General features: G+C 39.7%; 2 protein-coding genes across 7 annotated transcripts in view; one reads left to right on the forward strand and one right to left on the reverse strand.

Moving 5' to 3' along the window:
• Nucleotides 1-643: 643 nt before the first annotated feature.
• slc25a18 (solute carrier family 25 member 18) lies at nt 644-12,215 on the reverse strand. 6 transcript variants are annotated; one of them, XM_066648831.1, is made up of 12 exons: nt 12,149-12,215; nt 10,481-10,680; nt 9,718-9,821; nt 9,242-9,377; nt 8,891-9,013; nt 5,949-6,004; nt 5,678-5,768; nt 4,938-5,053; nt 3,461-3,614; nt 2,812-2,981; nt 2,143-2,218; nt 644-904 (listed from the first exon to the last, which is right to left on the reverse strand). In XM_066648831.1, exons 4-12 carry the CDS (start codon nt 9,259-9,261, stop codon nt 763-765), a joined length of 948 nt encoding a protein of 315 aa, XP_066504928.1. In that variant the 5' UTR covers nt 9,262-9,377; nt 9,718-9,821; nt 10,481-10,680; nt 12,149-12,215; the 3' UTR covers nt 644-762. The 6 variants fall into 6 exon arrangements, with proteins under 6 accessions (XP_066504928.1, XP_066504931.1, XP_066504929.1 ...); XM_066648834.1 differs by having other exon boundaries at nt 10,481-10,587; nt 12,149-12,200; XM_066648832.1 differs by lacking the exon at nt 9,718-9,821 and having other exon boundaries at nt 12,149-12,209.
• An 8,503-nt stretch (nt 12,216-20,718) lies between these two features.
• cecr2 (CECR2 histone acetyl-lysine reader) overlaps nt 20,719-27,292 on the forward strand; it is a 50,325-nt gene continuing 43,751 nt past the window's right edge. The window contains exon 1 of the mRNA XM_066649120.1: nt 20,719-20,924. Coding sequence (XP_066505217.1) covers nt 20,805-20,924 — 120 coding nt within the window. The 5' untranslated portion in view covers nt 20,719-20,804. The remainder of the gene's footprint in view (nt 20,925-27,292) is intronic.

The following is a 27,292-nucleotide window of genomic DNA, read 5'->3' on the forward strand; positions in this document are numbered from 1 at the left end:
CACCAGTTCTGCTATTTATACATGTATTGTATGGTGCTCCATCGTATGAGAGCACTCCATCTATTGCAACACCAGTACCTGACATCACTAATGCTCTCATGGTTGAATACCATCAAATACTCACAGATATTGTCCAGTTTTCAGTGCAATGGCTTCCAAGATGATTAGAGGAGTTACTGCACCAAAGGTACATAAGCTCCCTACTAACATCCTTGATCTACAAAATGAAGGCATTGGTTGTAACTGAGCGTGCTCTGTCATTTGAAAGAGCACTGCCTTTAAAATTCCACAATCACTTCAAACACCAAACATAACTACTGTTGGCTAAGGTGATGGGGAACCTGTAAATATGATTTTTTTGGGGGGCAATGCTATGTGTTGAGCCAGGGAACTGATGTATGCGTTTAGCAGGTTGTAGATGTAGCGCATGTAGGAGTCCTTTAGGCCTGGAGTAAGGAGCTGCTATTACAGAAATTCAAGGCTAAGACAAGGCGTCAGCAGCAGCTAAGCAGTCTCGACTCAGGCTCAGGCAACTGCATTTACAGTAGCATATTTGTGCAGTATTAAATCAACCCATCCCCCCCCCCCCCCATTTGCAGCTAAAGAAAAGGGATTAGTGTGTGACCTCACTGATTGTGTTAGCGTTAATAAACCCCATCCCCATTGTCCCTAACTCCTTTGGTTAAGTAATTGAGCATTGCCCTTTTTTTAAACACTTAGTCCCTTCATTGACCCCCCTTTCCCCCACAGTACTGTGTGTCTCTATTTGAGAAGGCTGAGAGCCTTCTCCCCGATACCCAAGAAGTACACCCCCTGGGCAATCCCAAATAATGGAGCAATGACCATTGCTCGACATGCTGCTCCTTTAAGAAACGCCATCGGTCCCTCTCGAAACAGGATACGCCTGTTCAGGACACAATGAAAAAAAAACATTCAGTTTTTCAATGCATATAATACGGTGGTGTATTTGCATTCAATATTAATAAAGACTTTTATAACAGGGTCATATCAAGGTGCTTCCCAAAAAAGATATATTACAATAAATACAATATATAATAAAGAAAATGTGAAGAATTACATTGCCATTAAAATAAAGAAAGAAATAATTTGGCAAAAGATTTGCATAGATTTCTCTCCATGCTGTTAAAGGAACACTATTTAAGATTTGGTATTTTTGCTCCTGCAAAGTGCAATACACTTCTACAGCATTGTCCTGAAATCAAGGGGGAGGAGGAGGGAAGGGGTGGTTTCCTACCCTCCTCCAAAAGTATGTAGTGCAGTTACTGGAGCGTTGAACCCACGACTCTATTCTCTCTGTTACAGGACAGTGGAGCAAAGCAGAGATTTTAAAGTTGTAATTTAAGGACAAAATACTACCAAGTGTTCCTTTGATATAGTCAAACAATCAAGATATGTTTGGCATTTGAGGTTTGCTTCTTTACTTTTGCAGCAAAACTATAGAAAACACATGCTGCACAGTTGAAAACAGTAAGGAAACAAATGGGTTAATTGGAAAACAAGCTTATTTCTCTATTTCTCCCCTTATATATAAAAAAACTGCAAATATAAGTTGTCAGGTAATGTGTGTCTATGAAGCTAAACAGAGTAATTTTTTTTTTCTGGAAGCATTTTAAAGGATATATTCAACTAATTAAAATAACATATATGTTTTGAACCAGAGGATGTTAGCATTACTGCTGCTGAGTGTACATTTGTTGGTGAGATGATCTGGGGAAGTGGTTTGCACCACACTGAGGCACATTAATTGTTCATCAAACAGTTAATGTCCAGTGGTGCCTCTATATTAGTGGCTGGTGAGGACCCTCAGCATTTGTTTAGCCAAGTGACAGCAGTGGAAGACACTATTTTCATGTAATTTTATATACATCCCCCTAAGTTTTTGCCCTATTTTGCACAAAATTATTAATGATACAAAAACTACACCTCAGCTGACAGACACTTATGCGAGCAGGGAGAGCTGGGGCCTCCTATCCACCCACTGGAATTCACTGGGCAGGGAGGTTTTGTGTAGTTTCACTGAGAAGTTTTCCATGCCAGAGACACCACTGGATCATGTCTGATTGACCACAATCAGTGTGTGTTCCCATTTTACATACAATAATGCTACAGTCAGTCTCTTACGTTGCGCAGTCCTTGATCCCCGTGTATGTATCTTCTCCTTGCCCCTTCTGCAGCGTCTGCAGCCGAGTCTTTATCACTGAGAGCGGAACATACTCAGAGTTAGAGTGACTTCATTTCTGTTTATTTCTTCCATTCTTTCTTAATAAGTGCATTCAAACTTATCTTTAAATATTGTGTTTGAATTCTATACATTATTGGACTGTAATTACATTGTCACTCTTTGAGTAGATGCCGTATTTTTATAATGAAATATGTTCTACAGATGTTATACAGTCAGTACTCAGACAGTACTGATTACACACCCCTTGCTCAGACCACCATATTACTTACTATATAGTTATTAGTAAATAATGATGTCAGCATGTTAAATAGTACAATGTTGTATAATACTGGTTTATAATGGGTGTGTACTCAGCCCCTTCTCTTGTTTGTGAACACAAATGTACTCACCAGAAAGCTAATGATCTTATTTTACATTTCCCAGTGAGCACACAGGTTCTAAATAGGATTAGAGCTGATTGTTGCAGCTTGAACCTGTTGGCTTATGAACTAAATGGCATTAGTATGGTCTTTTCTGAAGAAAAGAGAGAGAAAGATAGAGAGGGAGAGAGAAAAAGAGAAAGAAAGAAAGAAATGTGACAGTGGGCTTCTCTGTTGTCTGTATCTCACCGTCCAGAGGAGTGACCGCTACAGCAGCCACTGAGCCAGCCACACAGCCGGCCATGAAGGACTGCATGAAGGGAGCCCGACCCTGGGGGTTACCATGGAGATTTCCACTCCGACCCAGAGCGTTGAGTTTGGCGAACAAGGGGAAGTAGATCATGGAGAACGGGACGTCCCTGAGTAGAGAGAGAGAGAGAGAGAGAGAGAGAGAGAGAGAATGGGGACAGAGAGAGGCCACAGCATAGTAGGGTGAATCAGACACCGCTGCAGGGCTTTTGATTGATTTGTGCTATTACAGTCTCCAATACTAATGAGAAATGAGAATGGATAATTATCTCATTTTCATGTTAATAAGACACTGCATGGTTTACAAAATGTAGTTATATATAGCGCTGTTGTTGGCTTTGAATGGGGATACTGAGCTTCAGGTAGAGGAGCCACTAAGATGCAGTTAATGATAATTAGTGGCAGTGAATGACAGATGAGGGCTGACAGCCAACAGGTCACGATAGGTCAGTAAAAGGTTACATCACTTATTTACCCCATGTGTATGTGTGTGTGTGTGAGGGGGAGGTTATGTGTGGGTGTGTTTATTTGTGTATGGGAGGTCATGCTGACCTATTGCCTATTTACTCTGAAAATATCTGCAACTAACCGGAGAAGTGTGGCCCCAGTACCCCTGTACAGGCCCCTGAGGCCCTGTGCTCTCAGCAGAGTCAGAGTGATGTGGAAGGCTGAAGGACGTGGCGCTGCACTTTGCATTGAGGGATGTGGAGGGGTGGGATAACGTGGGTCCCACCTCTGGGCAGCTGTGGAGGCATAAACAAAAACAGGTGCCTATTAACCTAATCACACAATGCCATATATCTGGAAAGGTGAAGGCTAGCACATACATCCTCTGAAATCTGAGTTCAGCTACCAAGTCTTTCAAACCCTAAAGAATCTCCTTGTCATGGGCAGCACAACACGTCTAGAGGAAAATGCTACCAGCCTGGTTCTGTTTTGTTAGCCTTAGCTAGGGACGTACTGAGTGATGGGGGTAGGGTGGCCATCCTCCCCACCCAGAAACAGCAAGGCCAATTATGTCCACAGATGGCTGAAGCATCACTGGTAATCTCCCAATGACAGAGCCAGCGTTTATACAGTTGAGCCACTCAGGAGCTGGAAAGGGACCTTTGTATTGATTTGGATTTGGTAAACACAACTGATATAAGACTAAAAAAGCTTTACCACAGAATAGTACCTACGTTTAACATACCTTTTTGGGTAAATTTGACACCTGATACCTAGAACCGCGTACTTTTTTAGTACTTGCTCACTCATGGTTCCAAGTGAGCCGAGTAGGGACTAAACTGTGATATATAAACCACAAGAGAGACTTGTCAATCACTGCAAAATGCAGACATCTAGGACAAACCAGCCATCTGTAAAATCTCCACATTGCAGCATCAATTATAATTGTTTTTATTTCACAGCGCCAGCATTTAAAATAATCTCAGGGTGTTTTGAAGAGGTTCTACTGACCTCTTTGAACTGATGCACAGAGCTGTACTCATCCCAAATAACAACAACACGGAAATACACAGAGTAAACAATGCTTAATGTTACCACCACTGATGATGTGGTTTTAAAAGCCACTGTTCCTATTAGAGACTGTGTTTTGGGATGTCACCATAATTGTGAGCTGTGGTAGTGAAAACCCAACCAAATTCAAGGTACCAAACAGTTAGCAGAACCAATCAGAGTCAAGTGCAGTAGGATATTCACTAATTTCAGCTTTGTTAGATCTTTACATAGTGGATAATGGAGCAACTGCTTAAATTCAAGGAAGAATCACATTTTGCATCTGGGCTTAATGGGTTTGCATAAGCATTAATGAGTTAGAATAAAAAGTCTTGTGTTAGTAATGGTCGACTTTTGTGGTCTGTGAGTGGAAGTACATACCTGGTATTTCTAATAGTGACCAGGTGAGTGGTTTGTAATTAAGGAATTACTAAGTGCTTGATTACAAACTGCTAAGTGAATCAGGCAGAACCTTTACAGATCTCGGTGGCCTCCATGATATGGATTTATCCAGCCTTTCTACATCTTTCTACAGTGTTTAGCAAGGAGTTAAATAAGCCACATCTTACCCAACCTGCCAGCATCCTGCAGCTGTATTTTCAGCATCTCCATAGGGGTGGTGACCACCACCTGACAGGTTCCTGCCCCAGAGCCTGCAAGGATCTCACCCCACAGGGGCACTTTCCTTTAGGTCAGAAATATCAGAAGAGGAGGTGGTAAGAATCACTATAACAATCAAGGAATTAACCCATTAAATATAATAAGTCAAATATGATAAACGTGCTTTATTTTCAATATACAATGTACAACGAAATTTCACATTTGCATTTAACCCTTCCATTACACTGAACACACACACACACACACACTAGTGAACTAAGAGCATTGAGCATACTTGGAGCGGTGGTCAGCCATCCCCAGTGCCTTGCTTAAGATGCTTTAGCTGTGGACTGAGGGATTGCTCCTTCCCTCCAAGCCCCCTTTTCTAACAGTTAGGCCAAGGCTGCACCACACTGACTAATACAAATTTTAATTACATAATAAACTTTTTTTTTAATAAACAGTTTCTTGAGGTTCCCACTACATCCACGGTCACAATGGTCCAAACCCTATCTAGAGTCATTGGACACAGAAACACTCCCTGGAGAGGGCAATCACACACTCACCCCTGTGAATTGTTTTTGCCTATACAACCAATTTACCAGCATGGAAACCAGAGCATCAGGGAGGAAGTCCTCACAGACAATGAGTGCTACCATGCTGCACTTAGGTTCATTTATTTGTACAATCTGGATGAGAAAATAGGTACCCGTCTTTAGAGAGCTTCTGTCTGAAGACATCATTGGCTGCGAGTTTGATAGCTTTCTCTGGAGTTACAAGGGTGAGATTCACTGCAGCACCTGGGACACAGAGAGTGACGGAGCAGAGAATACAAGAAGGCACTTCAATAACCATGTAAAACTAGGCTTTGAATATTTAAGACAAATTTGTATTCATGTTTAACAAAGTTAAAGCATTGGAATTCATTTATATATAAATGGGTTATGACATGAGCAGGCACTAGTGGGACTATGCCATACCTCGATACATGCCAAAGTAGCCCTCTGATCTAACCGTCTTGGTTAAACAGTCCAGCCTTCAACAAAGAAAAACAGTCAGCCAACAGAATTAAGGCACAGAACATATATTTCATAACAGTGATGAAACCGCAGCTTATGTTTGAAGCACAGAATAATGACATTGTATTGAACAAGATGAACCTGAGCATGATATGAATTACCATTATAGCACATTGTGGTTTTCAAGGAAATAAAATGCATGCTAAATAAATGGAATTTTTTATTCTTCTTATAAATACTATGATAATTTAAATACTAGTAGTTGACCAGGACCCATTAGCAGGCCCTGACTTCCATGTCTACCTTCTATAATTTATGAGTAACTCATCCAGTTCACTCTCCTTTTTGTGAGGGGTTAATTTATTATTTTATTTACTACTGCACAGTGCAAGCATTAACATGCACCAACTACAAATGTAAGACAAAACAATGCCCAAATTCGAATTTAATATATATTTTTTTTACCAATAGCAACATTATATAAAAGAATGTGATTCTGGGGCAGGTTCACTGATTGTTTTCAGAAGTAATAAAATATATAAATAATAAATAAAATTGCTATATTTGTATGATAAACAAAACAATACCAGGTTCCCATTAACATTCCTTTGAATATGTAAGTTTCTCTAAAATGAGCCATTCCCCATCTGACTACTCTAAACACATTTTTTACATGTCAGCTACTCAACAGCAGGTATTTTAAAATGTGCCTCTTGCACAAAGTCTGGCAATATATAAAGTCTGGTGTATATTTAGAGATAAGCTAAAAGAGCAGAGCAACAAGTATTCAGAGGTGTACTGACACTTTCCACAAAAAAAGGCTCCTTAAAGCTCACACACCTTTTAACCACACAAAGGTTCAATGCTAAATTTATTTTCTCATGAAACCTCAGCAGACACAGGCTCCTCTATCCATCAATAATGGGATAAAAAAGACCTGAAAAACTTCTAAAACAATAGTAATTGAGGTACAAAAATGGAGCAATGACTCAGAGCTCCCCGTGATTCACTGCATGAAAAACTTCCCTTTTAACTGGCTTTCACTGAGAAATCCTAGAAGGCCACATGTTGCTGGGAAGAGTGCCTCAAACATGGCAGTGGGCCTTTTCCTCTCCACTTACTGAGGTATTCACTTGGATTCTTATGTAAGTTTAAAAAAAGTAGGCAGAAAATGCCAAAGGATGACCACTCCGCTACAACTCTCTCTCTTTCAGTGTCACCCCACAGCAGGGTAGCACTTGGGTGACTGTGCAATTTGTGCAAAAGGACCAAATAAAAACACAGACAGGGGCTAAGTTTGGTATGCATGCTTGCCACAGATGGTGGAAACACGTGGTTTAGGAGGTTTTGCATGTCTGTCTGAGTCATAACAATCACATGGTAATAAAGTTCACCAGAGCAACTCTCTGCCCAGCCAGGATACAAACAAGGCTTAATGTATCCCACATGAACCACCCTCTGTTCTTTGGGGAAACGCCCTCTTTGTTGCTAGAGTTGATATTTTTCTCAGCATTCTTTTCTGTACTTTTACATGGATCAAATTTATACATTAATAATACTGTGTGTAATAGTAGAAATGCATTGCATGATGTCACCGACCTTGCCACAGACCAAAACACATATTGTATATTTATATATATATCTACTGAAATACATTCATGGCAGAGAGGAGCTATTATAGAGCTAAACTGTATTTTTTTCACTATTCTAATATTAACTGCATATTCAATTGAGGGTCGCAGAGCCTAGCCTAGCCTGAAGCTGTGTGACAGCGACACTACATGCTGCACCACTGTGCCACCCATATTATTAATATTATATATAAAAACTCAGAAAATGGATATATGTTCACTGTAGGTTATAATTAGTAAATCTAATATTTAAACACCCATCAATAACTATATTAAAATGACTATCTTCTTTCTACACTCACTGCCTATTCCATCAGCTCTGCTTTCCATATAAATACATGTTGTAGTTCTATAATTAATAAGCGTAGTCCAATTTTTTTACATGCTTTTTTTTATTCCCATTGCATAGTGTACAAAATATTTGTGTCTCTGCATTTAACCCATCTGTGGCAGTGAACACTCACACACACACACACACACACACACACACACACACACACACCCACACCCACATACACACACCCATACACACACACACAAAACAGCGAGCAGCCATCCCAGTGAATACTTTGTTAGTCCTATTCACTCTGTTCATCAATGGTCAGGACCAACAGGACCTCCACAGAGCAGGTATGATTTGGGCGGAGCTGTGTCTGTTCTTACAGCACAAACCAACACAACACCAACGCGTCAGTGTCACTGCTGCACTGAGCATGATCCACCAACTAAATAATACCTGCTCTGTGGTGGTCCCAACAAAGCTGCACATGAACTAAAGTGTGTAAGTGTTCAAATACAGAGTGCAACCATAAGGTAAGATGATTTGATTAAATGAAGAGTGAGTGCAGAAACAAGGAGGTAATTTTAATGTTTTATTTGTTCAGACCAAAGCATTTGCATCTTAGACACTGCAACCCTGGCTTCCAATCATTAGCATTGTAAATTCATCTGAGTTAGTAAGTCACTACAAGGGAGCATTTCATATCAAACCTTTCTGAATAAATTTCTTTACATCTCAGTGATTAAATTATGTACATAAATCACTGGAATGTCCCTGTTACTGAATACTGTTAATTATTAAGCAAGGTCTCTTAAACTAATCTGTATATTCATGTATGTTTAAGTGGGCCCCTGAGGTTTAAGGGTTTAATTCAGCACTAGTAATTGCAGTGTAATATTGCACCTGTAGGATTTCAAAGCTTTTCCAACAATTCTTATCAAATTACAGCCCAGTGCAGATAAAGGGGAAAGATTTATAAAAGGCGTACTCACATCCCTTTATAGACGCCAACCCCCTGCTGATTCTGGAGGCGGGTCTTGGCCAGATCAATGGGGAACACGCAGGTGACGCCCACTATCCCTGCCACGCCCCCATTAATCAGCTTAGCAACGAGGCTGAAAATGGCAGAAAACACACACACACACGCACAAACACACACACGCAAAGATTCAGGAGCACACTCAAACCAACATGCAGGAACATGTCAAAGGCTTATGGAGTTCATAGGATGTCATTCTGTGACTGCTGGACTTTGACGTTTAAGCAGCCATTTGTTGTTGATTTACACAAAAAACTACACACTCGTAGATTTACACAAAATAACAAGCCACAAAAAATTGTACCTCATTTTCTTCTCTTGCATCCTGCACAGTACCACACGGGCCGTCTGTTTCACCAAGTCTGATGCCTTCCTTACACTGGTCTTCAGTCCTAAGCTGTAGGTGTGAGGCCCAACCTGCCAGGGCCTGACTGGCCCACCTGTGTGAGGTGACAATGACGTGCTATTTACACACACAAGCTTTATCCTTGACTCCCGCCAGTGTTCAAAACCTTCAGAAAATGACATTGGGAACCCGGTATTTTCTTTGTATCACTTAAAGGAAGATCAGCCTTAGAATAAGGAAACATTTTCCCACCACACAAGGAGCTTCTCTGCAAGAGCGTCATGAAGAAACTTTGATCACGTAAACATGTAAATATAAAATGTATTTTAAAAGTGATAGAAACAATGAAAGAAATAAATGTATAGTCCCTGGAATATTCTCAGAAGTAGTATAAATTTGACCCTTAGCGAGCTGACCAAATAGAATATCCTCACCTTGAAATTCAGTCTAAGCTTACAGCTGAAGGGGTTATGACCTTCTGAATTAGCAAAGAGGGGCCAGCTCCAGACAAGGGGTTTACAGCATCTGATTCCTGAGCCTTCACATGAACCATCAACAAATGCATTGGTTAGATCCTGGTAATTGGAAAAACTATTTGTCTACCCTCCATAACAGGTATTTAACTTCATATAATAAGACAACTTCATGTGAAATGCAATCTTCAAACCGCAACTGTGTCCGTTTAAATCCTAACCACACATCGTTCCTTCTGTTCATTTTGTATTATAGCTTTCCTTTGTGATCCTAAACTCACTAGTTAATCTCACTCTTAATCTCTCCACCTACTTTCTTCCGGTGGTCTATTTTTGCCTCTGTAAAGCTATAATTACAGCCACACTTCCTCAAATCAAATGTAAATAAGAGTCATCTTTGCTGTATACTCACTCCAGCTCGGGATATTACCCTCTCTCTCTCGTTCCCCTGCCACAATCACATCCTCCTGTCCCTCTCTCTTCCACTCCGTCTGTCTTTTGTGGAGCCTGGGTGCATTCTAAGCATGCCTTTCACTGTGCAACTTTTCTTTCAGCCACCCTCCTTTCACACTCATCTGGTGCCAAATCACACACCACTACCCCTCCTGCACCCCTCACCACCCGTCACCCAAACTTCCCACAACTAACCTCACCACACTCTTCAACTCAGAACAAAGTATTTAACCAGTGCTATGATTTTGGAGGCAAATTTCTCTGTCCTTACCGATATCTGTGCGTCCAGAGGACTGTCCACTTTCCCTTTTCTGCTCTCCGACAATGTGTGCAGCAACCGTAACCAAGTGGAAGAGAGGGCCGGCCGTGACACAGGGGCTGTTACACAAACACCAGTATTGTATCCCTGCACCAAGTCCCTCCCTCTTCGGGTGACTCCCAGTGACACAGGCAGGAACACCCAGCTTTACACTAACCCAACAAGACACACACACAAACAATTTACTGATTCACACAGCTCTACAACAGCAATCCAGAGAAATGTGTGCATGAAGCACATGCATACAAAACAATTAAAGAACAATTACAATGATTTTTCATGAGTTCTGTATAATGGAACTATTAATATGTAATCTGTCATTCAGAGTGCTTTGATGTGACATGTTTCCTATGTGTTCACAGCAGTAGTAATTGGAGCCAGACAAATTACAAAAGGTTATTACAGAAAATAGTTGTCTAATGGTTTAAAAATAGTTTTGGCATAAACTACATTTGTAAAATGCATATGTAGATCACTACATAGACTACATTTTCAGGTTCACCATTATTTTACGATTACCAAAGAAGGGTCACTTGTTGTTCTGGATAATCAATAAGTAAAACAGCACTTATTATGTCTAGTTCCTATTAACACCAGTAAAAAGTTACAATAATGCACTTTTTTTCAGATCTATATTCTATCCGTGAATGATAGTGATTTACAAGGACTGAATAATGCAGAGAGACTGAAAAATCAGAGCAATTGCCCTTGAATATCGTTTAAAATACTGAAAATTAATGCATATCCCGCCTTGCGCTCTGTGATTCTGGGTAGGCTCCGGACCCACTGCGACCCTGAACTGGATAAGGGTTACAGATAATGAATGAATGAATGTATGAAATTGAATCACATCTTGATCTCAGAATCCTGAAGGGGCTATATCCAATTTACAACGGAATGTTACAATAGGAATTATCACAAAATAAGAATATGTGTATATATATCACGAGAAATACAAAGACCATATGTACATGTGACTATAGCACAATAGGCTACATCGTATGCTCCCATACTAAAGGCACTGTTGAGTATCAGCAGTATATGCTAATTTAAACATGTTCAGCTACAGAAGTGATATGTGCCTATTTGAATACAGCTAAACATCTAAAAAACAATAGACATGGTTCAGGTTCAATTAAGAGTCCACACTATTGGCCTAATTTTAAGACTTTCTAAGCAGTAACTAATGTATATTATTCAGTAACTACTATAAAACTAATACATAAAAATTGCATTCCTGGGAGTGAGGAATTGAAGTGCTTGGAGTTTATCAGAATTGATCAGACCCCAAACAAAATTTAAACACCACATTCACAGAGCAGCACATCCATGCATTACTGCCCCATAGGCTCCCAGAATTATGTTTATTGATTATGTACCTCATGAAACTACACAATCAATGGATCATTTGTGTCACATCTGATGCTCTTTCAAAGACAGGTTAGAGACCCCATTAATCTTGTGTGAAACTAATTTATATCAGTAAAAAGAAAATATTAATACTTTTAATATTCTTTATTTATTTATTTATTTTAGCAAAAAATCTAATAATATACCTTGAGATATAATTTGAGTAACATGTACTCATTCTCAAATGGAGACACTCTGCGGCACACTTACCACGTGAAGAGCGATAAAAAACCTGGCCAGTTAGGAGCTGAGAGCAGTTTCTGTGTGTTTTCACGACTGAAACCTCTCTGTGTTTCAGATCGCAGTGTGTCACTCGGAACGGACTACGTCATAACACCGACAGAAAGTGACGAAATAGTTAACAGAGAATCCGCACTAGCGTCACACTAGACCACGCAGACCTGGCAACCCACTGATGTCGCTGTGAAAACGTACAGGTTCAGATTCAAAAGCTTTATCTATGATTCAGTGGCAGAAATTGCAGAATGCAACACAGCCCGATATAGCACGTGCATACACACAGTCATTACGCCTGTAAACAATAAATAAAACATCTCTCCTGCCATTATGTTTGAGTTTGGGTGCCCACATCGTTTAATGGGGGGGGGGGGGGTGATGAGCTCTCGCCCCTCGCTGCCGTTGTATGCTTAGCTGAACCTATGTGTGCTTTTATGTCTTTTACACCTTTATTTGCTACACGAAACATGGGAATTTCTTTTTTAATTCATGATGAGGGTAGGTACATGAGCTTTGCCTGACGTAAACAAGGACTACTGACGAGCAAACTGAGCAATTAAATGTTTACAGAGATTGTTATCGACCAATAACTGTAGCTCTACAGTCAGACCGTACAATGAGAAGATTTTAGGCTACTTCACCACGCCCCCTTCTCACTCAAGCGAATCAATCGGAGTAGGGGAGGGCGGGACTAGTTTGTGAACGAAACGCTTCTCGAAGTTCTGTGTAAGCTCTAGAAAAACAACATCCCGGACGTTTGTGAAATTCCGCCCGGACATTTTTTTAAGTCTAAAAAAAGGACATGTCCCTGTAGAAGAGGACGTCTGGTCACCCTGAATGTAGGCTAACTCCTTAGAAAACTGGCTTTGTGGGATTCAGACCATTAAACAAAGAGCAAAATAATCGGTACCACATTACACATTACAAAAGGTAGGTTGGGGGTCGCAGTGTTGTCAGTGTACCACATTTTGGCAGCGTTGTTAACGTTTCATGAATGTAGACAACATTGTGACACTGCGGTTAAGCCAGCCGCCGTTTGAGAAAACACGGTTAAACTAGCCGCACGTCAGATTTAGGCGCGCGTATACTAGTGACAAACCGGTAATACTCAATGCGCGTGAAGACCTGAGCTTATGCCCTTCATTTTAAAGAAAGTAACAGCATTTAACCGGTTTATATATTGGTCATTTCTAGTTAGCAATCCAAACAATCAACAGATATCAGTTCAGGGTTTACTACACTATGTATCTATGAAGTATGAAGTGATTTTACTGTATAGTTTTTATGTAAATGACATTCAAAATCCCTATAATTGTCCATTGTTTTTAATGTTAACTCAAGTTTACTGCTTTATAAAATGGTTATTTTGAATAAGTAGTCCAAACAATCAACAGATATCAGTTCAGTGTGTACCATACTATGTACCTATAAAATATGAAGTGATTTTACTGTATAGTTTTTAAGTAAATGATATTCAAAATCCCTATAATTGTCCATAGTTTTTAATGATTCAAATTCACTGTTTTATAATATAGTCATTTCTAATAAGTAGTCCACACAACGAACAGATATCAGTTCAGAGTGTAAAACACTATGTACCTATTAAATATGAAGTGATTTTACTGTATAGTTTTTGAGTAAATGACATTAAAAAATCCCATAATTGTCCATTGTTTTGAACATGTGTCAAGTTGTCAAGCTTTATAATATGGTCATTTCTAATAAGTAGCCCATAAAACCAACAGATATCAGTTCAGTATTTACCATACTATGTACCTATTAAATATGAAGTGATTTTACTGTAGTTTTTTCTGTAAATGATATTCAAAAGTCCCATAATTGTCCATTGTTTTTGAACACGAGTCAAGTTCACTGTTTTATAATATGGTCATTTCTAATAAGTAGTCCACACAACCAACAGATATCAGTTCAGAGTCTACCACACTATGTACCTATGAAATATGAAGTGATTTTACTGTATAGTTTTTGAGTGAATGACATTCAAAATCACAATGCACGGTGGCGCAGCAGGTAGTTTCGCGGTCACAAAACCTGGGGGTTGTGGACTCAAGTCCCGCTCCAGGTGACTGTCTGCGAGGAGTGTGGTGTGTTCTCCCTGTGTCTGCGTGGGTTTCCTTCGGGTGACTGTCTGTGAGGAGTGTGGTGTGTTCTCCTTGTGTCTGCGTGGGTTTCCTTCGGGTGACTGTCTGTGAGGAGTGTGGTGTGTTCTCTCTGTGTCTGTGTGGGTGTCCTCCGGGTGACTGTTGGTGAGGAGTGTGGTGTGTTCTCCCTGTGTCTGTGTTGGTTTCCTCCGGGTGCTCTGGTTTCCTCCTATTGTCCAAAAACACAAGTTTGTAGGTGGATTGGCGACTCTAAAGTGTCCATATGTGTGTGAGTGAGTTTGTGTCGCCCTGTGAAGGACTGGTGCCCCCTTCAAGGTGTGTTCCCGCCTTGTGCCCAATGATTCCGGGGAGGCTCCGGACCCACCGCGGCCCTGAGCTGAAAAAGGGGTTATAGCACTCATCAAATCAAATCAAATCAAATTTATTTATATAGCGCTTTTCACAACTGATGTTGTCACAAAGCAGCTTCACAGAATTCCAGTAAGACAAGATTTGACATGAAATGTAAAGACAAATGTAAAACCCTCAAGTGAGCAAGCCAGGGGCGACAGTGGCAAGGAAAAACTCCCCCAGCTGAGGAAGAAACCTTGGGAGGAACCAAGGCTCACAAGGGGTGACCCATCCTCCTCTGCTCAATCTACTGGTGATGATAGTTAGTAGTCCGTGAGAACTTCAGTGTAGGGACAGCTTCAAGGCACTTGGTGGTTGCTGGAGCGTGGGCAGCTGGTCTGAAGCGTGGAGGAGGATCTCGACAGTCATCCATCAGACAGGTGGGCAGTCGTTTACTCGGAAAGATGTAAAGGGATGGAATTAGTTTTGAACTGTTTTGTGTTTGTAAAGTAGAAAATATGAAAATTTCCAGAGTGTGGCTAATGACTTCGGCAGATCTGACTATGACAGCATTAACTAAAAGGAGAGAACCAGGAGGACACACAGACACGGGAGCATCCTGAAACACTGGCATCCCTCCGCTCCACCGTCAACAAACCTGAGTGATCGCGAGAAGCGGCGGGACGACAGCACCAGCGTCTCAGTATACTATAATTCCCTGTGTCCATGGACCCCCTGGATCTGCCGCCTTTATCTATGGGGGAGCATTAGCTACCAAATGATAAACTAAACAAATGAGTTTTTAGCCTACATTTGAAGATTGCGACTGTGTCTGAGTCCCGAACATTTTCTGGAAGATCATTCCAGAGTTGGGGGGCTTTATAAGAAAAGGCTCTTCCCCCAGCTGAGGCCTTCTGAATTCTGGGAACATTTAAAAATCCAGTATTCTGTGATCTGAGTGAACGTGGGGGCTCATAATAGGAAATTGTATCTTGAAGATATTCAGGAGCAAACCCATGTAGAGCTTTATATGTTAATAACAAAATTTTGTAGTCAATGCGGAATTTAACAGGCAGCCAATGAAGTGATGATAAAACTGGGCTGATATGTTCAAATTTTCTAGTTTTAGTGAGGACCCTAGCTGCAGCATTTTGAACTAGTTGAAGTTTTCTTAAATTGCTGCTGGTGCATCCTGACAGTAGTGCGTTACAGTAGTCAAGCCTTGAAGTAATAAAGGCATGTACTAATGTTTCTGCGTCCTGGAGGGATAAGGCATTTCTAATCTTAGCAATATTGCGAAGATGTAAAAAAGCTGTCCTAGTGATACTACCTATGTGTTGATCAAATGATAAATCCGGGTCAATTATGACACCAAGATTTTTTGCTGCTGAACCAGGTTTAACTGGAAAGTTAGCTAGATTTAAAATTAAGTCTGATAATTTATTTCTTGTCACTTTTGGACCCAAAAGCAGGACCTCTGTTTTGTTGCTGTTTAGAAGGAGGAAGTTACGCAACATCCAGCATTTCACGTCTTTTACACAGTCCTCTATTTTCTTTAATCTGTGTTTGTCATCGGGCTTGGCTGAAATATACAATTGTGTGTCGTCTGCGTAACAGTGAAAGTTAATGTCACGGTTTCTTATAACTGTGCCTAGCGGTAACATGTATAATGTAAATAATAATGGTCCTAAAATAGAGCCTTGTGGAATTCCAAATCTTACTTTAGAATAATTTGAATTTAGATTGTTTACTTTTACGAATTGATAACGTTCCATTAAGTAAGATTTGAACCATAATAGGGCTGTCCCTGTGATTCCAACCATGTTTTCTAACCTTTCTATGAGAATATTGTGGTCTATTGTATCGAAGGCTGCGCTTAGGTCAAGAAGCACCAACAGGGATACGTGGCCTTGATCAGAGGCAAGAAGAAGATCATTTGTTATCTTGACTAGAGCTGTCTCTGTACTATGATGTTGCCTGAATCCAGATTGGAATTTTTCATATATATGATTCTTATGTAGATATGAACTAAGTTGTTGGGCCACAGCTTTTTCTAAGATCTTAGACAGAAATGGCAAATTAGAAATAGGCCTGTAATTAGACAGTGTACTAGCATCAAGATTTGGTTTCTTGATCATAGGTTTAATAACTGCTAGTTTAAAAGCTCATAAATTCAGTGACCAATAAATTCTTCTTGCTTATTATAATAATAATATTGCTACATGTGAGCTAAAGCTGCTTGACTGAATTGACTGAACTGACATCATTAGACTGGAAGCATTTTACATTTTATTACCATAGTGCATTTCTGTGCACAGAATGAGGGCACATTAAATAAATAAATAAATCAGAAAAAGAAACAGGTTTTCCTTGTCGTGATGTAGGTTACAAAGCAGTTATCTGTTCATCATCTGATACTCACTGAAACACAATAGACCCTACCTGTGTGTGTGTCTGTGTTGCGCCCCCTCCAGGGTGTATTCCCACCTTGCACCCAATGATTCCAGGTAGGCTCTGGACCCACCGCGACCCTGAACTGGATAAGTGGTTATAGATAATGAATGAATGATTTTACAGGGTTATTTAACTCATCTACACAGGTTGACATGTGTTTGCTATTGTCTGCCCCAGGGGCATGCCGTGCAACATCACTAATCTACATGAAGCAAAAATATTATAATTTATTAATGATCACAGAATCTCAGAATTCAAAGGATCAGGTACCCCATAGGAGAAATATATGCATGGGACAAAACATACAAGGCTCTGAACATTTTTATTTACCTCAGGGCACAATGAAAGTGTTTTTTCTTACTTTCTTTCTTTTTTCTTTCTTTCTTTCTTTTTTCAAAACTCCAAATCATTTCCCCCTGTAGATGAACTGGCTTACACGTGGGTTCCAAATATGGGCGGACTACAGAATGAGGCAATATAGGAACTGACGGAGGGTATAGACAGGGACCAAGACATATGCTATGTCCAAAACTGCCCTGTTTACTATATAATGCATTACTTTATTTATTTATTTATTTATTGTTGCCATTTTATAGTGGTGTACACAAACCTAGCACAACTGATGTACCCTAGCAGACACAGGATACTCATAATTCACTGCTTTGTTTGGTAAAATCCAAAGTTAGCTTCGTACATCAATCATTAACCTCCTGAATTCACTGTATAGTGAGTAATGTAGGGAATAAGGGGCGTGCACAGGGCATTCAGAGCAGCAGTGTTATCTGCAGTGATAGAGTTCCATTCAATATATGTGGGAATTTGTGATGCAGAAATAAGTTTGTTATCTGTACCTGTGTGCTCTTGTGTCAAAAGCCATCATATTCTCACAACAATGTTTGAAAATACTAACCACATAAGTAGAATCTGTTACTGCAGGCAAAGGCAGATAAACTGCCAATTAACATTCTTTAATTCAGAAAGGTGCCTGTAACTTTAGGCTCTGTGCTTTTTAAAGCTCTTGCTTTAAAACAGATCGGATTACTTTCTTTGCTGCTTTGTTGTGACTTCGCATATTAAAGTCTAAGCAGGTTTATTTAAAGGGAAACGACGTAAACATGTAGAGAGTCAGTATTAATGACTATCTTGTGTACAAAGCCTTTATGTGTATTTTTCTTATCGGAATAGAAATATACATTTATACCAGTCCGAGAAATATCAGGTTTCAAAAAGGTAGTGTGTGTTATTTTTACCAGAAGTGTATTTTCTGTGTTCTGCCTTACTGGGAAAACCGACCTGTGAGGCAGTAACCCCCACCCCTGGAGCTGATGGGTTTTTTTTGCAGCTTGTCGTAAACATTGACAGGAGAAAGAGAGAGAGAGAAGGATGTTACCATGAAACACGGTCTCCTAGCAACATTACAGCAGAGACTGACTTGGACCCCCAGGGACCACAGCTCAATAAGGAGCCACACTCACTCAAACACACAGGACAAACATTAATGTCACAGTCAAATTGGTGTACCATCTTATATCAGCAAGCCTTAATCACAGTGCTGCATTTAGTTTTGGAAAACACGGTTCTTTTCAGTAATAAAAAGTTCATGTGAACTGTAACAACAGCAGAACCCTTGTTCGGATTTAGAAAGGGACATTTAACTGGAGGCTGTTTGTAGATTTCTGTAGGATTTTTACATTTTACACCTGTGTTCATGAGCCCATTACTGAACACAAGTGACAACACTGCATTGAAAAAGTAGACCCAGTCCTATTTTATCTTTGTGCTTACAGTACTCTGGTTGGAATTCTTCTCAGTGTCTTTCTCCACACAAAGATCTTCAGTCTGATAATGTGTATTTGTCTTTTAAACAATTATGAATGTGATAACATTTTTATGGAATGACTTAAAGCATGTTTATCAATGGATAAAACATCCAAAGAATTCGAGTACACTCTACATGAATATCATCCCTGTCTGGTGTCTCTGCCTCAGAGCTCCAAGGTCCTGGGTTTGATCCTCACCTCAGGGCGCAGTAAGGAGTTTGACGTGTTCTCGCACTGTCTGTTTCCTCTGGGTGCTTTGGTGTCCTCTCACAATCCAAAACACATGTTGGTAGGTGAGTTTGCTGTGTGAACCTGTCCGCAGGGGTGAGTGACTGGGTGAGTGTGTGATGCCTTGGTCCTGTGTGTCTTCCTGCCTTGCACCCACTTGATTCTGGGTAGGGTTCAGACTCATCTTGAATAAAAAAGGTTAATTAATGAATGAAGGAATGAATGAATGATATGACAGAAGATATATAAAATAATTACAGCTAAGGTTTGGTTTTCACAGATTACTCACGCTGCACGTATTTGCGCATAGATGCCGCGAGGTGGCGCTACATGACATTAAATCATAATGTTGTCATATTCACTATTTTTCCTTCAGTTTCTTTTCCAGATTGCACAACTGGGGAGTATTCCACAAAGCATGATTTTTCAGATTAACTAGACAACCTAAGCCTCAATTCAGATGTGTCCAATAGGGAAAGGACTGAGGCACATTCTTACTAAACAACACCTATTTTGGGCTTAAGTTCAACTCAAGTGCCCCCGTCCAGTCATCAGTTAAACCCCTAAAAACTCACCTCTGTGCATCAAATTAAAAGATTTAGAAATTATGTTTTAAAGGCAGCATTATGGGATTTTTTAAAAATTGACGGTGTTGTTTCCTTAGGTTTATGACGTCAGAAACATTGGCTGTCTGAATATGCGTCCCTGTACTTTGAAAGCAGTATTTCTCAGCAATAGATTTGACTCATGACTTGTCTTTTAGCATAAACACTACAGTGAGTAGGTGAAGATGAGATATAAGAAAATATGCTTGTAGGAAGAGGAAAATAAAAACAGGAGTAAAACAAGTCTTCCACCCAAAGCACAGTCCTCAGTACAATTGAACTGCTTGTGTTTGGGACTCAGAAAATGCACCCACCTCCTCACAGTGAATATATATGCTGAAGACTGAAAGTCTCACGAAATGTATGGATAGGTGTTGTCATAAGGTCAGAGACTGGTATCACTAAATACTGAATATGTAGTTGGTCCGGTTTCTGTTTTCTTGATCAACTTTGTTTTCTGTTTAAATTAGTAAACTACACATGGGATTATAGTACCTGTGAATTAAATAAATTAAATGAAATAAAGTAATTAAACGGAATATTTGGGATAATCATAGTCTTTATTATTAATACATGTCCTGTACATGTTATAGCTAGTCTAACAGAGTGAGTGAGGGCTAACAGTGCTGAACTCGTACCGTAAGACTTCACCAATCACAACAACGAAAATTCAAACGTGCGTGTCGTGCATTCCCTTTAAATGGGAACATGCCATTCCTAATGTAGGAGGCATATTTGGCAACAAACCACCGATAATGGTGTATAATTCTATTGTGTGTATAAAATTGTCACTCAAACCTAACTAAAGTCAAAATAAACCAAGTATATATTTAATTCCGTGTTGCAAAAAGTCTGCTTTCTGACGCGATATTGTTTGTTTTGGTTCGAGTGCACCCCTAGCTCCTTGTGAAGATGGTATCACCCGCCCCATCTGTTCTCCTCTTGTGAGACTGGAACAGATTGTAGTAGTGGCGCAATGGCAACGAAAGCAAGTTTACTCTTCAGCTGAAAGAGTTTTCTATCAAAGCAGAAAGTGGATAGCGGCGATAAAGCGATATCAAATGTGAAAATGTCCCAAGGATGTACAGTTTCTGTGGAGGAGATTCAGACTTGGTGGGAAGTCCCCGCCATAGCACATTTCTGTTCTCTCTTTAGGACGGCGTTCAACTTACCAGACTTTGAAATTGAGGTAAACATATATTTTTTTACAGTCTTGTGAATAAGCGTTTTATCTACGTTTGTCTGTTTTGCTCAAAGCTGATTTTACCCATCAAGAAACAAGCAAACAAGTCTTATTTGATCGCGTTTTTATTCGAATTGCCATTTCCACCTTAAATGCCCTATTAGTTCCTTCATAGCGCCTGAAGCGTCACAATGTAACTGCTGCGCCATTTTAAGGTGGAATGGGAAATTAGAATAAGATCCTGGAGAACTGGGAGCCGACTGCAGCCTCGTTGCCACTGACTAGACAACAACAACCGTGTTCAGTTAGCACTTCGTTATTTTTGTTTTTTTATGTTTTTACTCCCTCTTGTGTTTTTATGAATTTACTTTCACGGTTGTAAAAAAACTTTTTATGAATTAATTATTTTATTTTGTTATACTTATTTATTTATAGTTGATGTTTGTGCTACAGTAAACCCAGCTCCCTGGGTGAAATGCTCTAAATTGTTTCTTTGGCTTTATTTATTATTAATCTTTGTAATATTTGCATATTTACGTTTGCATCTTGTAGTTCTTTCTATGTTTTAAAAGGCAATATTGTTCTTTTTCTTGTTCTCTCCCAAGTCCACTTATGAAGTTGGCAGGATTTATGTAGTTTTAAAATTTTGACCTGATCATTACTTCGTCTTTTTATATATATATATATATATATTCTTCCCAAGAGTGTTTCAGTCCAGGCTGAAAACACTCCTTATAACTTCAGTAAATGGTGTTGGCTGCAATGTAGGCTCAAACAGGTGTTTATATATATAACTAATATTTAGCTTTTCTTAATGTCTCAAAATTGGTGGTCTCAAAAACACCTTTTTCAGGTCACGTTAAACTGAGATTATTGTCAACTTTATTTTTGCAAAAAAATAGAAGAGAAAGCTAGTGAAATGGGCTATTAATACGTCTCAGTGCAGCTGTAAGGATAGTGAGTCCTGATCTATGTGTATGTTTAAAGGTTTTGTTTTTCTTCCTGGCCCGGTTTTTACAGTCTTTTTATCTGTATGTCCACACCATATAATCCCTGCACCTTGAACGTAAATGCTGAGGCTCTGTTATGATCTTTGTTCATAAGTGATGATACTGGTTTATAACGTAGTGTAATCTGTCTGTGGGCTGTATTCCTACTCCTGTACAAAGGACTTGAACCACTTCCCTCCCTTTGTGTAAGGTGTGAAGAGTTAAGCCAAGTTCAGGATGAGGTTTATTGTTAGATGGCCAGCATGCTGGCCATAGACTTGGGCTTTGTTCACACTCTTGCCTCTGTCCTCCCAAGTTGGTCAGAAAGGGTTGGTCAATAGCTGCTTGCTTTGTTGTCGTAATGGTGCAAGTTAAAGTACTTTTGGTCAACCGTCTTCAAACACCCTTCCAGTGATTTTCATTTATGTATACTCTGTGTGTGTGTGTGTGTGTGTGTGTGTGTGTGTGTGTGTGTGTGTGTTTGCACCTTTAGACATTCTGCTTTTGTTTAGCTTGTGTTTAGCATTTTACCCAAGGAGACATTCTGGTGTCATCACAGCATTGTTGCAATTTCTAGTGTAAAGCTTTCCCAGAAGAGCTGAATAATGTATCTGGTATTGGTGAGATCAGGTACTGAAGCTGGATGATAAAGTCTGATACCAAAACTCCCACCAGACCCAAATGTACTGCATGGAGTCCCATTTCTATAGATTAAGCTTTTACTGTTCAACTGTACTTTCATATCTATTTAATTTCCGTGGAGATTACACAAACTGGGTAAACCTGTGCCATTTTTGTATTGGATATATTTATTTACTTACTTAACTAACTAAATGCTGCCCAAGTTCCAGTCTGTTGAATTCCTCACCCCCCCACACACACATTGCACTGAGAAGCACAGCAAAGTTAGTCTTGGTGCATGAGAAGTGCATTAAGAAGATTTAAGACATTGTTAATTTTTTGTATACAATGGCAAAGTAATAGCAAATGGTTAATTTCGTTGGCACAGTACTGCAATAGCGCTGCAGTGGGCACTTATCAGCTGCAATCTGCAGTTGTTCAGTTGGACTTTTAAGCTGATTTTCCAGCATAAATTTTCCTTTGAGGATTCTCATTTAGAAATGGTTTGATGATGAATCAAGTTATGGTACCACAGGCACTCATAAAGCTCTGGAGCAGACCGCATAGTTCTGCTCTGCATTCCCATCCCAGGTGTATGTGTACAAGGTCATGGCACCACGAGCTGCAGCACTGGACATTTCCCTTCCCCACAATCAGGCCCTGCTGTGAATCCTTTCTCTGTTTCTTGATTAACACATCAAGTTCAGGTCATTTGTCATTGTGTAGAGTCGTTGACGTCAGCAGACATAATAGTCCAGTCTCCGTAGAGCTGTTTGTCTTTTGTGTCTGTGCTGATGAGATAGGTAAGTGTTGGAAAATCCTGGATTGTGCAGCAATTGTGATCTTTTTGTTATGTTGATGAAGGGAAACTTACTCAGTTAAGGTTACCAATGGGCATGTCTGGCTTATTATGGAGCACAACAATTTGAAGAAAATGAAACTGAGGTTTGTTGTTTTTTTTTTTTTTGTCGTCTTTTCAGCGCTGTAGCCCAGTTAAAACAAGCTCTGTGACATTACACTTGTCACACTACTTTCAGTTGTGCAACATGAATGAGCTGGTGTGTTACATATTGATCTGTGTTGTCCACATATATTTTCAGGAATTTTATTGTGGCAACAGAATGTGAGTAGTGTTCCTATTTAATAATTAATTATGGACAGCTTAGCCAGTTTATTACACTGTCTGCTCCTTTAGGGTGTTGGGGAATAGGGTGTATGTTCTTTTACCTTGGAAATACCACTGTACTATCTATAATCAAACAAAGCAGGGTTTTACTTCCAGTGCAGTCAGATAAACAAATTAATTGCTCAAACAAAAAATGTGGAATTTAAGATATGAGCAGAACCTCAGTCAGAATCTTTTAAATATATATAAATAAATAAATAAATATCAAATCTTCTTTCAAGGCGTTGTCTGCAAAGCTGTGACTTGTCAAATTGTTTCCATTATTGCATGATCGATTTCATCATTGTTACATTCAGAAAGGGAAGTGTTGCATTTGTGCTGTTGTTCCTGTGTAGCTTGATGTCTTCAGATCTGTCTTTTGTGAGGTGATCTACAGAGGATATTTCAATACTTGGTGGGCATTGAAGTCGTCCCCTTTGCATTGATGTGGTATGGTGTGTTGTGTAAGAACAGTCATTACCTTCAGGAATCATGTTGCTGTGGTGGTGGTATAATGAAGTGTATCATGGGTCATTTCAATATCCCCCAGTTTAAATGTTGTCATGGGCATTGTAACACCAATACATCTTGAAGTATGATGTTTTTGTGGTACTGAAAAACCCGCTTTCAAACTCGCACTCAAGGGTGACTACAACACACCTGACGGTAAAGCTTACGTGCTAACGCAGCAGCTTAGTTGGCTTCAGAATCCCGTGTGTGTTTGTTTTTAGCCCTTGGGTGCCTCCTAAACGGCTAGGGCTGAAAAAAGCGGGTGGCCTCACTAAATAGCACACAAATCCGGTTGTAAGCGGATCCAGTGCTTTTGTCATGAGAAGAATCCTTGCCTGGAAGGTGATTGACTGATCAAGTCTCAATCAGTGATCAAGTGATGAGGAAATGCTTCTTCAGTCTTCAGTTGGATTTCGTGGGAGAAAAAAAAAAATGTGCTCAGTTTATGCTCTAAGGAAAAAAAAAATGGAAGGCATCCATTTCTATGGCATCGACAGTTTCTAATTTAGTGAGAATAAGATGTCTTTCAATGACCATCAATGTTTAGTTGAGCAATCATCTTTTACCTATTTTCCAAGGATAATGAAGAATGGCTTGCTTTCAGAGTCAGTTGATGTGCATTTGGCAGTTTAATAATCTAGTTTGCTATCCATCCTCAGTCATGTTATAAAGCTTTGTAAAGCAGACATTAAAGTGGCATTACTGTAAACTTAGAGAGTACACTGAACCTGTAGAGTTTAGCTTCACATCATACTTGTGGGTGTTTCTGAAGTCAAAGTAAGTGATGCGCTGAAAGAATTTCTCCAGACAAGAAGAATCTAAAGCTTGCTGAACAAAATGAATTGTCGTAGGAGGAGGTAAATCAATCCTTGCACCGTCTAAGACCGTCTCTTCAGAGCTCAGCCTTTGTGCACTCTTAAAACCACGCTAGCTGGAAATTACAAACTCGCTGATCCAGGTTGAAGGTGGGTGCCTGTGCTGGTCGGCTCCTTTTCTTCAGAGGCTCGGTTCCGGCTGCTTCACAATAGATTTTTTTTTCTTACTTGGCAAGGCTCACAAAATGGTTCCTTTCACATTGTCTCTTGGTTACACTTCACTGTTGCTCACCACATCCCTGTCTGGAAGAGAGAGTAGCCCTGCAGGAAGAGGCCCTGCTCACCCAGGCCATCTCCTCACTCTTTGTCTGAGCTGAGCACGCATGATTTCCTGGCACTGTGGCTGTGAAACGAGCCCTGAAATCCTCCTACCGCCAGGCGCTAAGAGACCCCCAAATCCTCCAGGATACTCCCACCCACCCAGCTCTCATAAATACAGCCTGGGGCAGTCTACTGAGCACAAGGGACATTTTCGGTTTTCTTGCATGACCATTTCCATATGTCTTCATTATCTGTGTGGTGCTGTGTGGGGAGTATGTGGTCTTCCTGTTTTGACCTTTACGTTAAACTCTGAAAGGAAGATTTAAGATTAATAAAAAAATGTCAAAACCAAGGCTGTTGATCTATGACTGACATGATTCCCCTCTAATCTGTCACAAAGGTTTAACATTTTAAAGGAGCTCTCAAATCTACTTTGAGATCATAACTGATCAGATATTAGTTCAGCGTTCCCTTAGAGATTTTTAAACTGTAATAAAGTTCAGTTTATGTTTGTCAGATTCAACATTTGGCTGCTGCAATGTGTTGAAAGTGAAAAAAGTGTTTGCTTTATCCTTTAATTATGCTCTCTGATTATATCACAAGCAGAAAATATTAACCAATAATTTATATTACCTTGCCTTACCAGGAAGACATTATAGACACTGGTTTAAATAAATGATTAAATGTATATTGGATTATATTTGTCATATAGCATTACTTTCATTCAAAATATTTAAGAATAAGTGCCTTTGATTTGATAAATATAAATTCTTTAAATTAATAGATTACCCAGGTGTCGTTAGCAGCAACAGCTAAGTAAATGTCATTGGTTACAGATGGACTGCTGTCAGATGAGACAAGCTAATTTGAAGGCTAGTCCCAGGAGACTTAACAAGTGAAGAAACACCACATTGCTTCCTCACTTGTTTAGATGTAGCTCATTGTCTCTTGTTAGTAAGGAATTGCGTACCTGGATCAGCAGATAATTGTAGTCCCGTAAATATTCCTAATTAGCGCTTGTCTAATGATCACACATGCTATTGAAGAAACTCTAATTAAAGCCATTGGGTCATTCTGTGTCAAATAACTGAATGCTGTTATTAACACCTGTCACAGATCTCGGAGCATAGTATTTTACTGCATAGTATTGTGTATTGTGTAGTGATAAGTTCCCTGCTTTCACTGCTCTGAGGACATGAAACATCTGTATGTGCATTTATTTATAAAATAAAAATGATTGTACTAAATAGTATAACCCCTTAATTAAAAAAAAGATTCGGCTGTACTCTTTTTTTACGTTTGCTAATTATTTGAAAGCCGTGACATTGCACAGGGCTAGCACTGGTGCTGGGCGATAAAACAATATCGATTTTGTTTTGTGATTTATTTTTGCTCGATGACGATGATAAGCTTTGGGTAATAGAGCACAATAAACCTTCATTTTTATTCCAGTTAGCTGGATTAGCACAGCCAGCTGCATGCTATCAGGCGTCTATACACATGCTGTTACAGTATATGAACGTAGGAGACCGTATGAACGTGAAAAAGTGAAAAGGACTATAATAATAGGTTTATTTCAAATGCTTTTGTCTGGTACAGTGACCCCCTGTCAGAACACAAGCACAGAAACCTTCCCTGGCATTCCCTGGAAATGTTTTAATGATTGCAAGAAAACACTGTTTGTTGCCTGACGTGGTTTTCCTCACACAAAATTATTTATTATTATTATTGTTTACAGTTCAGCACATGGTAGTGTAGTGACAACTACTGACGTGCAGATTGACCAATTAAATGTTTACAGAGAAGGTTTTCGACAAATAACGGTAGCTGTACAGTTAGACCGTCTAATCAGAAGATTTTAGGCTACTTCACCACGCCCCCTTCTCACTCAAGCGAACCAATCGGAGTAGGGGAGGGCGGGACTAGTTTGTGAACAAAACGCTTCTCAAAGTT

Source organism: Hoplias malabaricus, chromosome 17 (genome assembly GCF_029633855.1).
Source record: "Hoplias malabaricus isolate fHopMal1 chromosome 17, fHopMal1.hap1, whole genome shotgun sequence".
Lineage (NCBI taxonomy): Eukaryota > Metazoa > Chordata > Actinopteri > Characiformes > Erythrinidae > Hoplias > Hoplias malabaricus.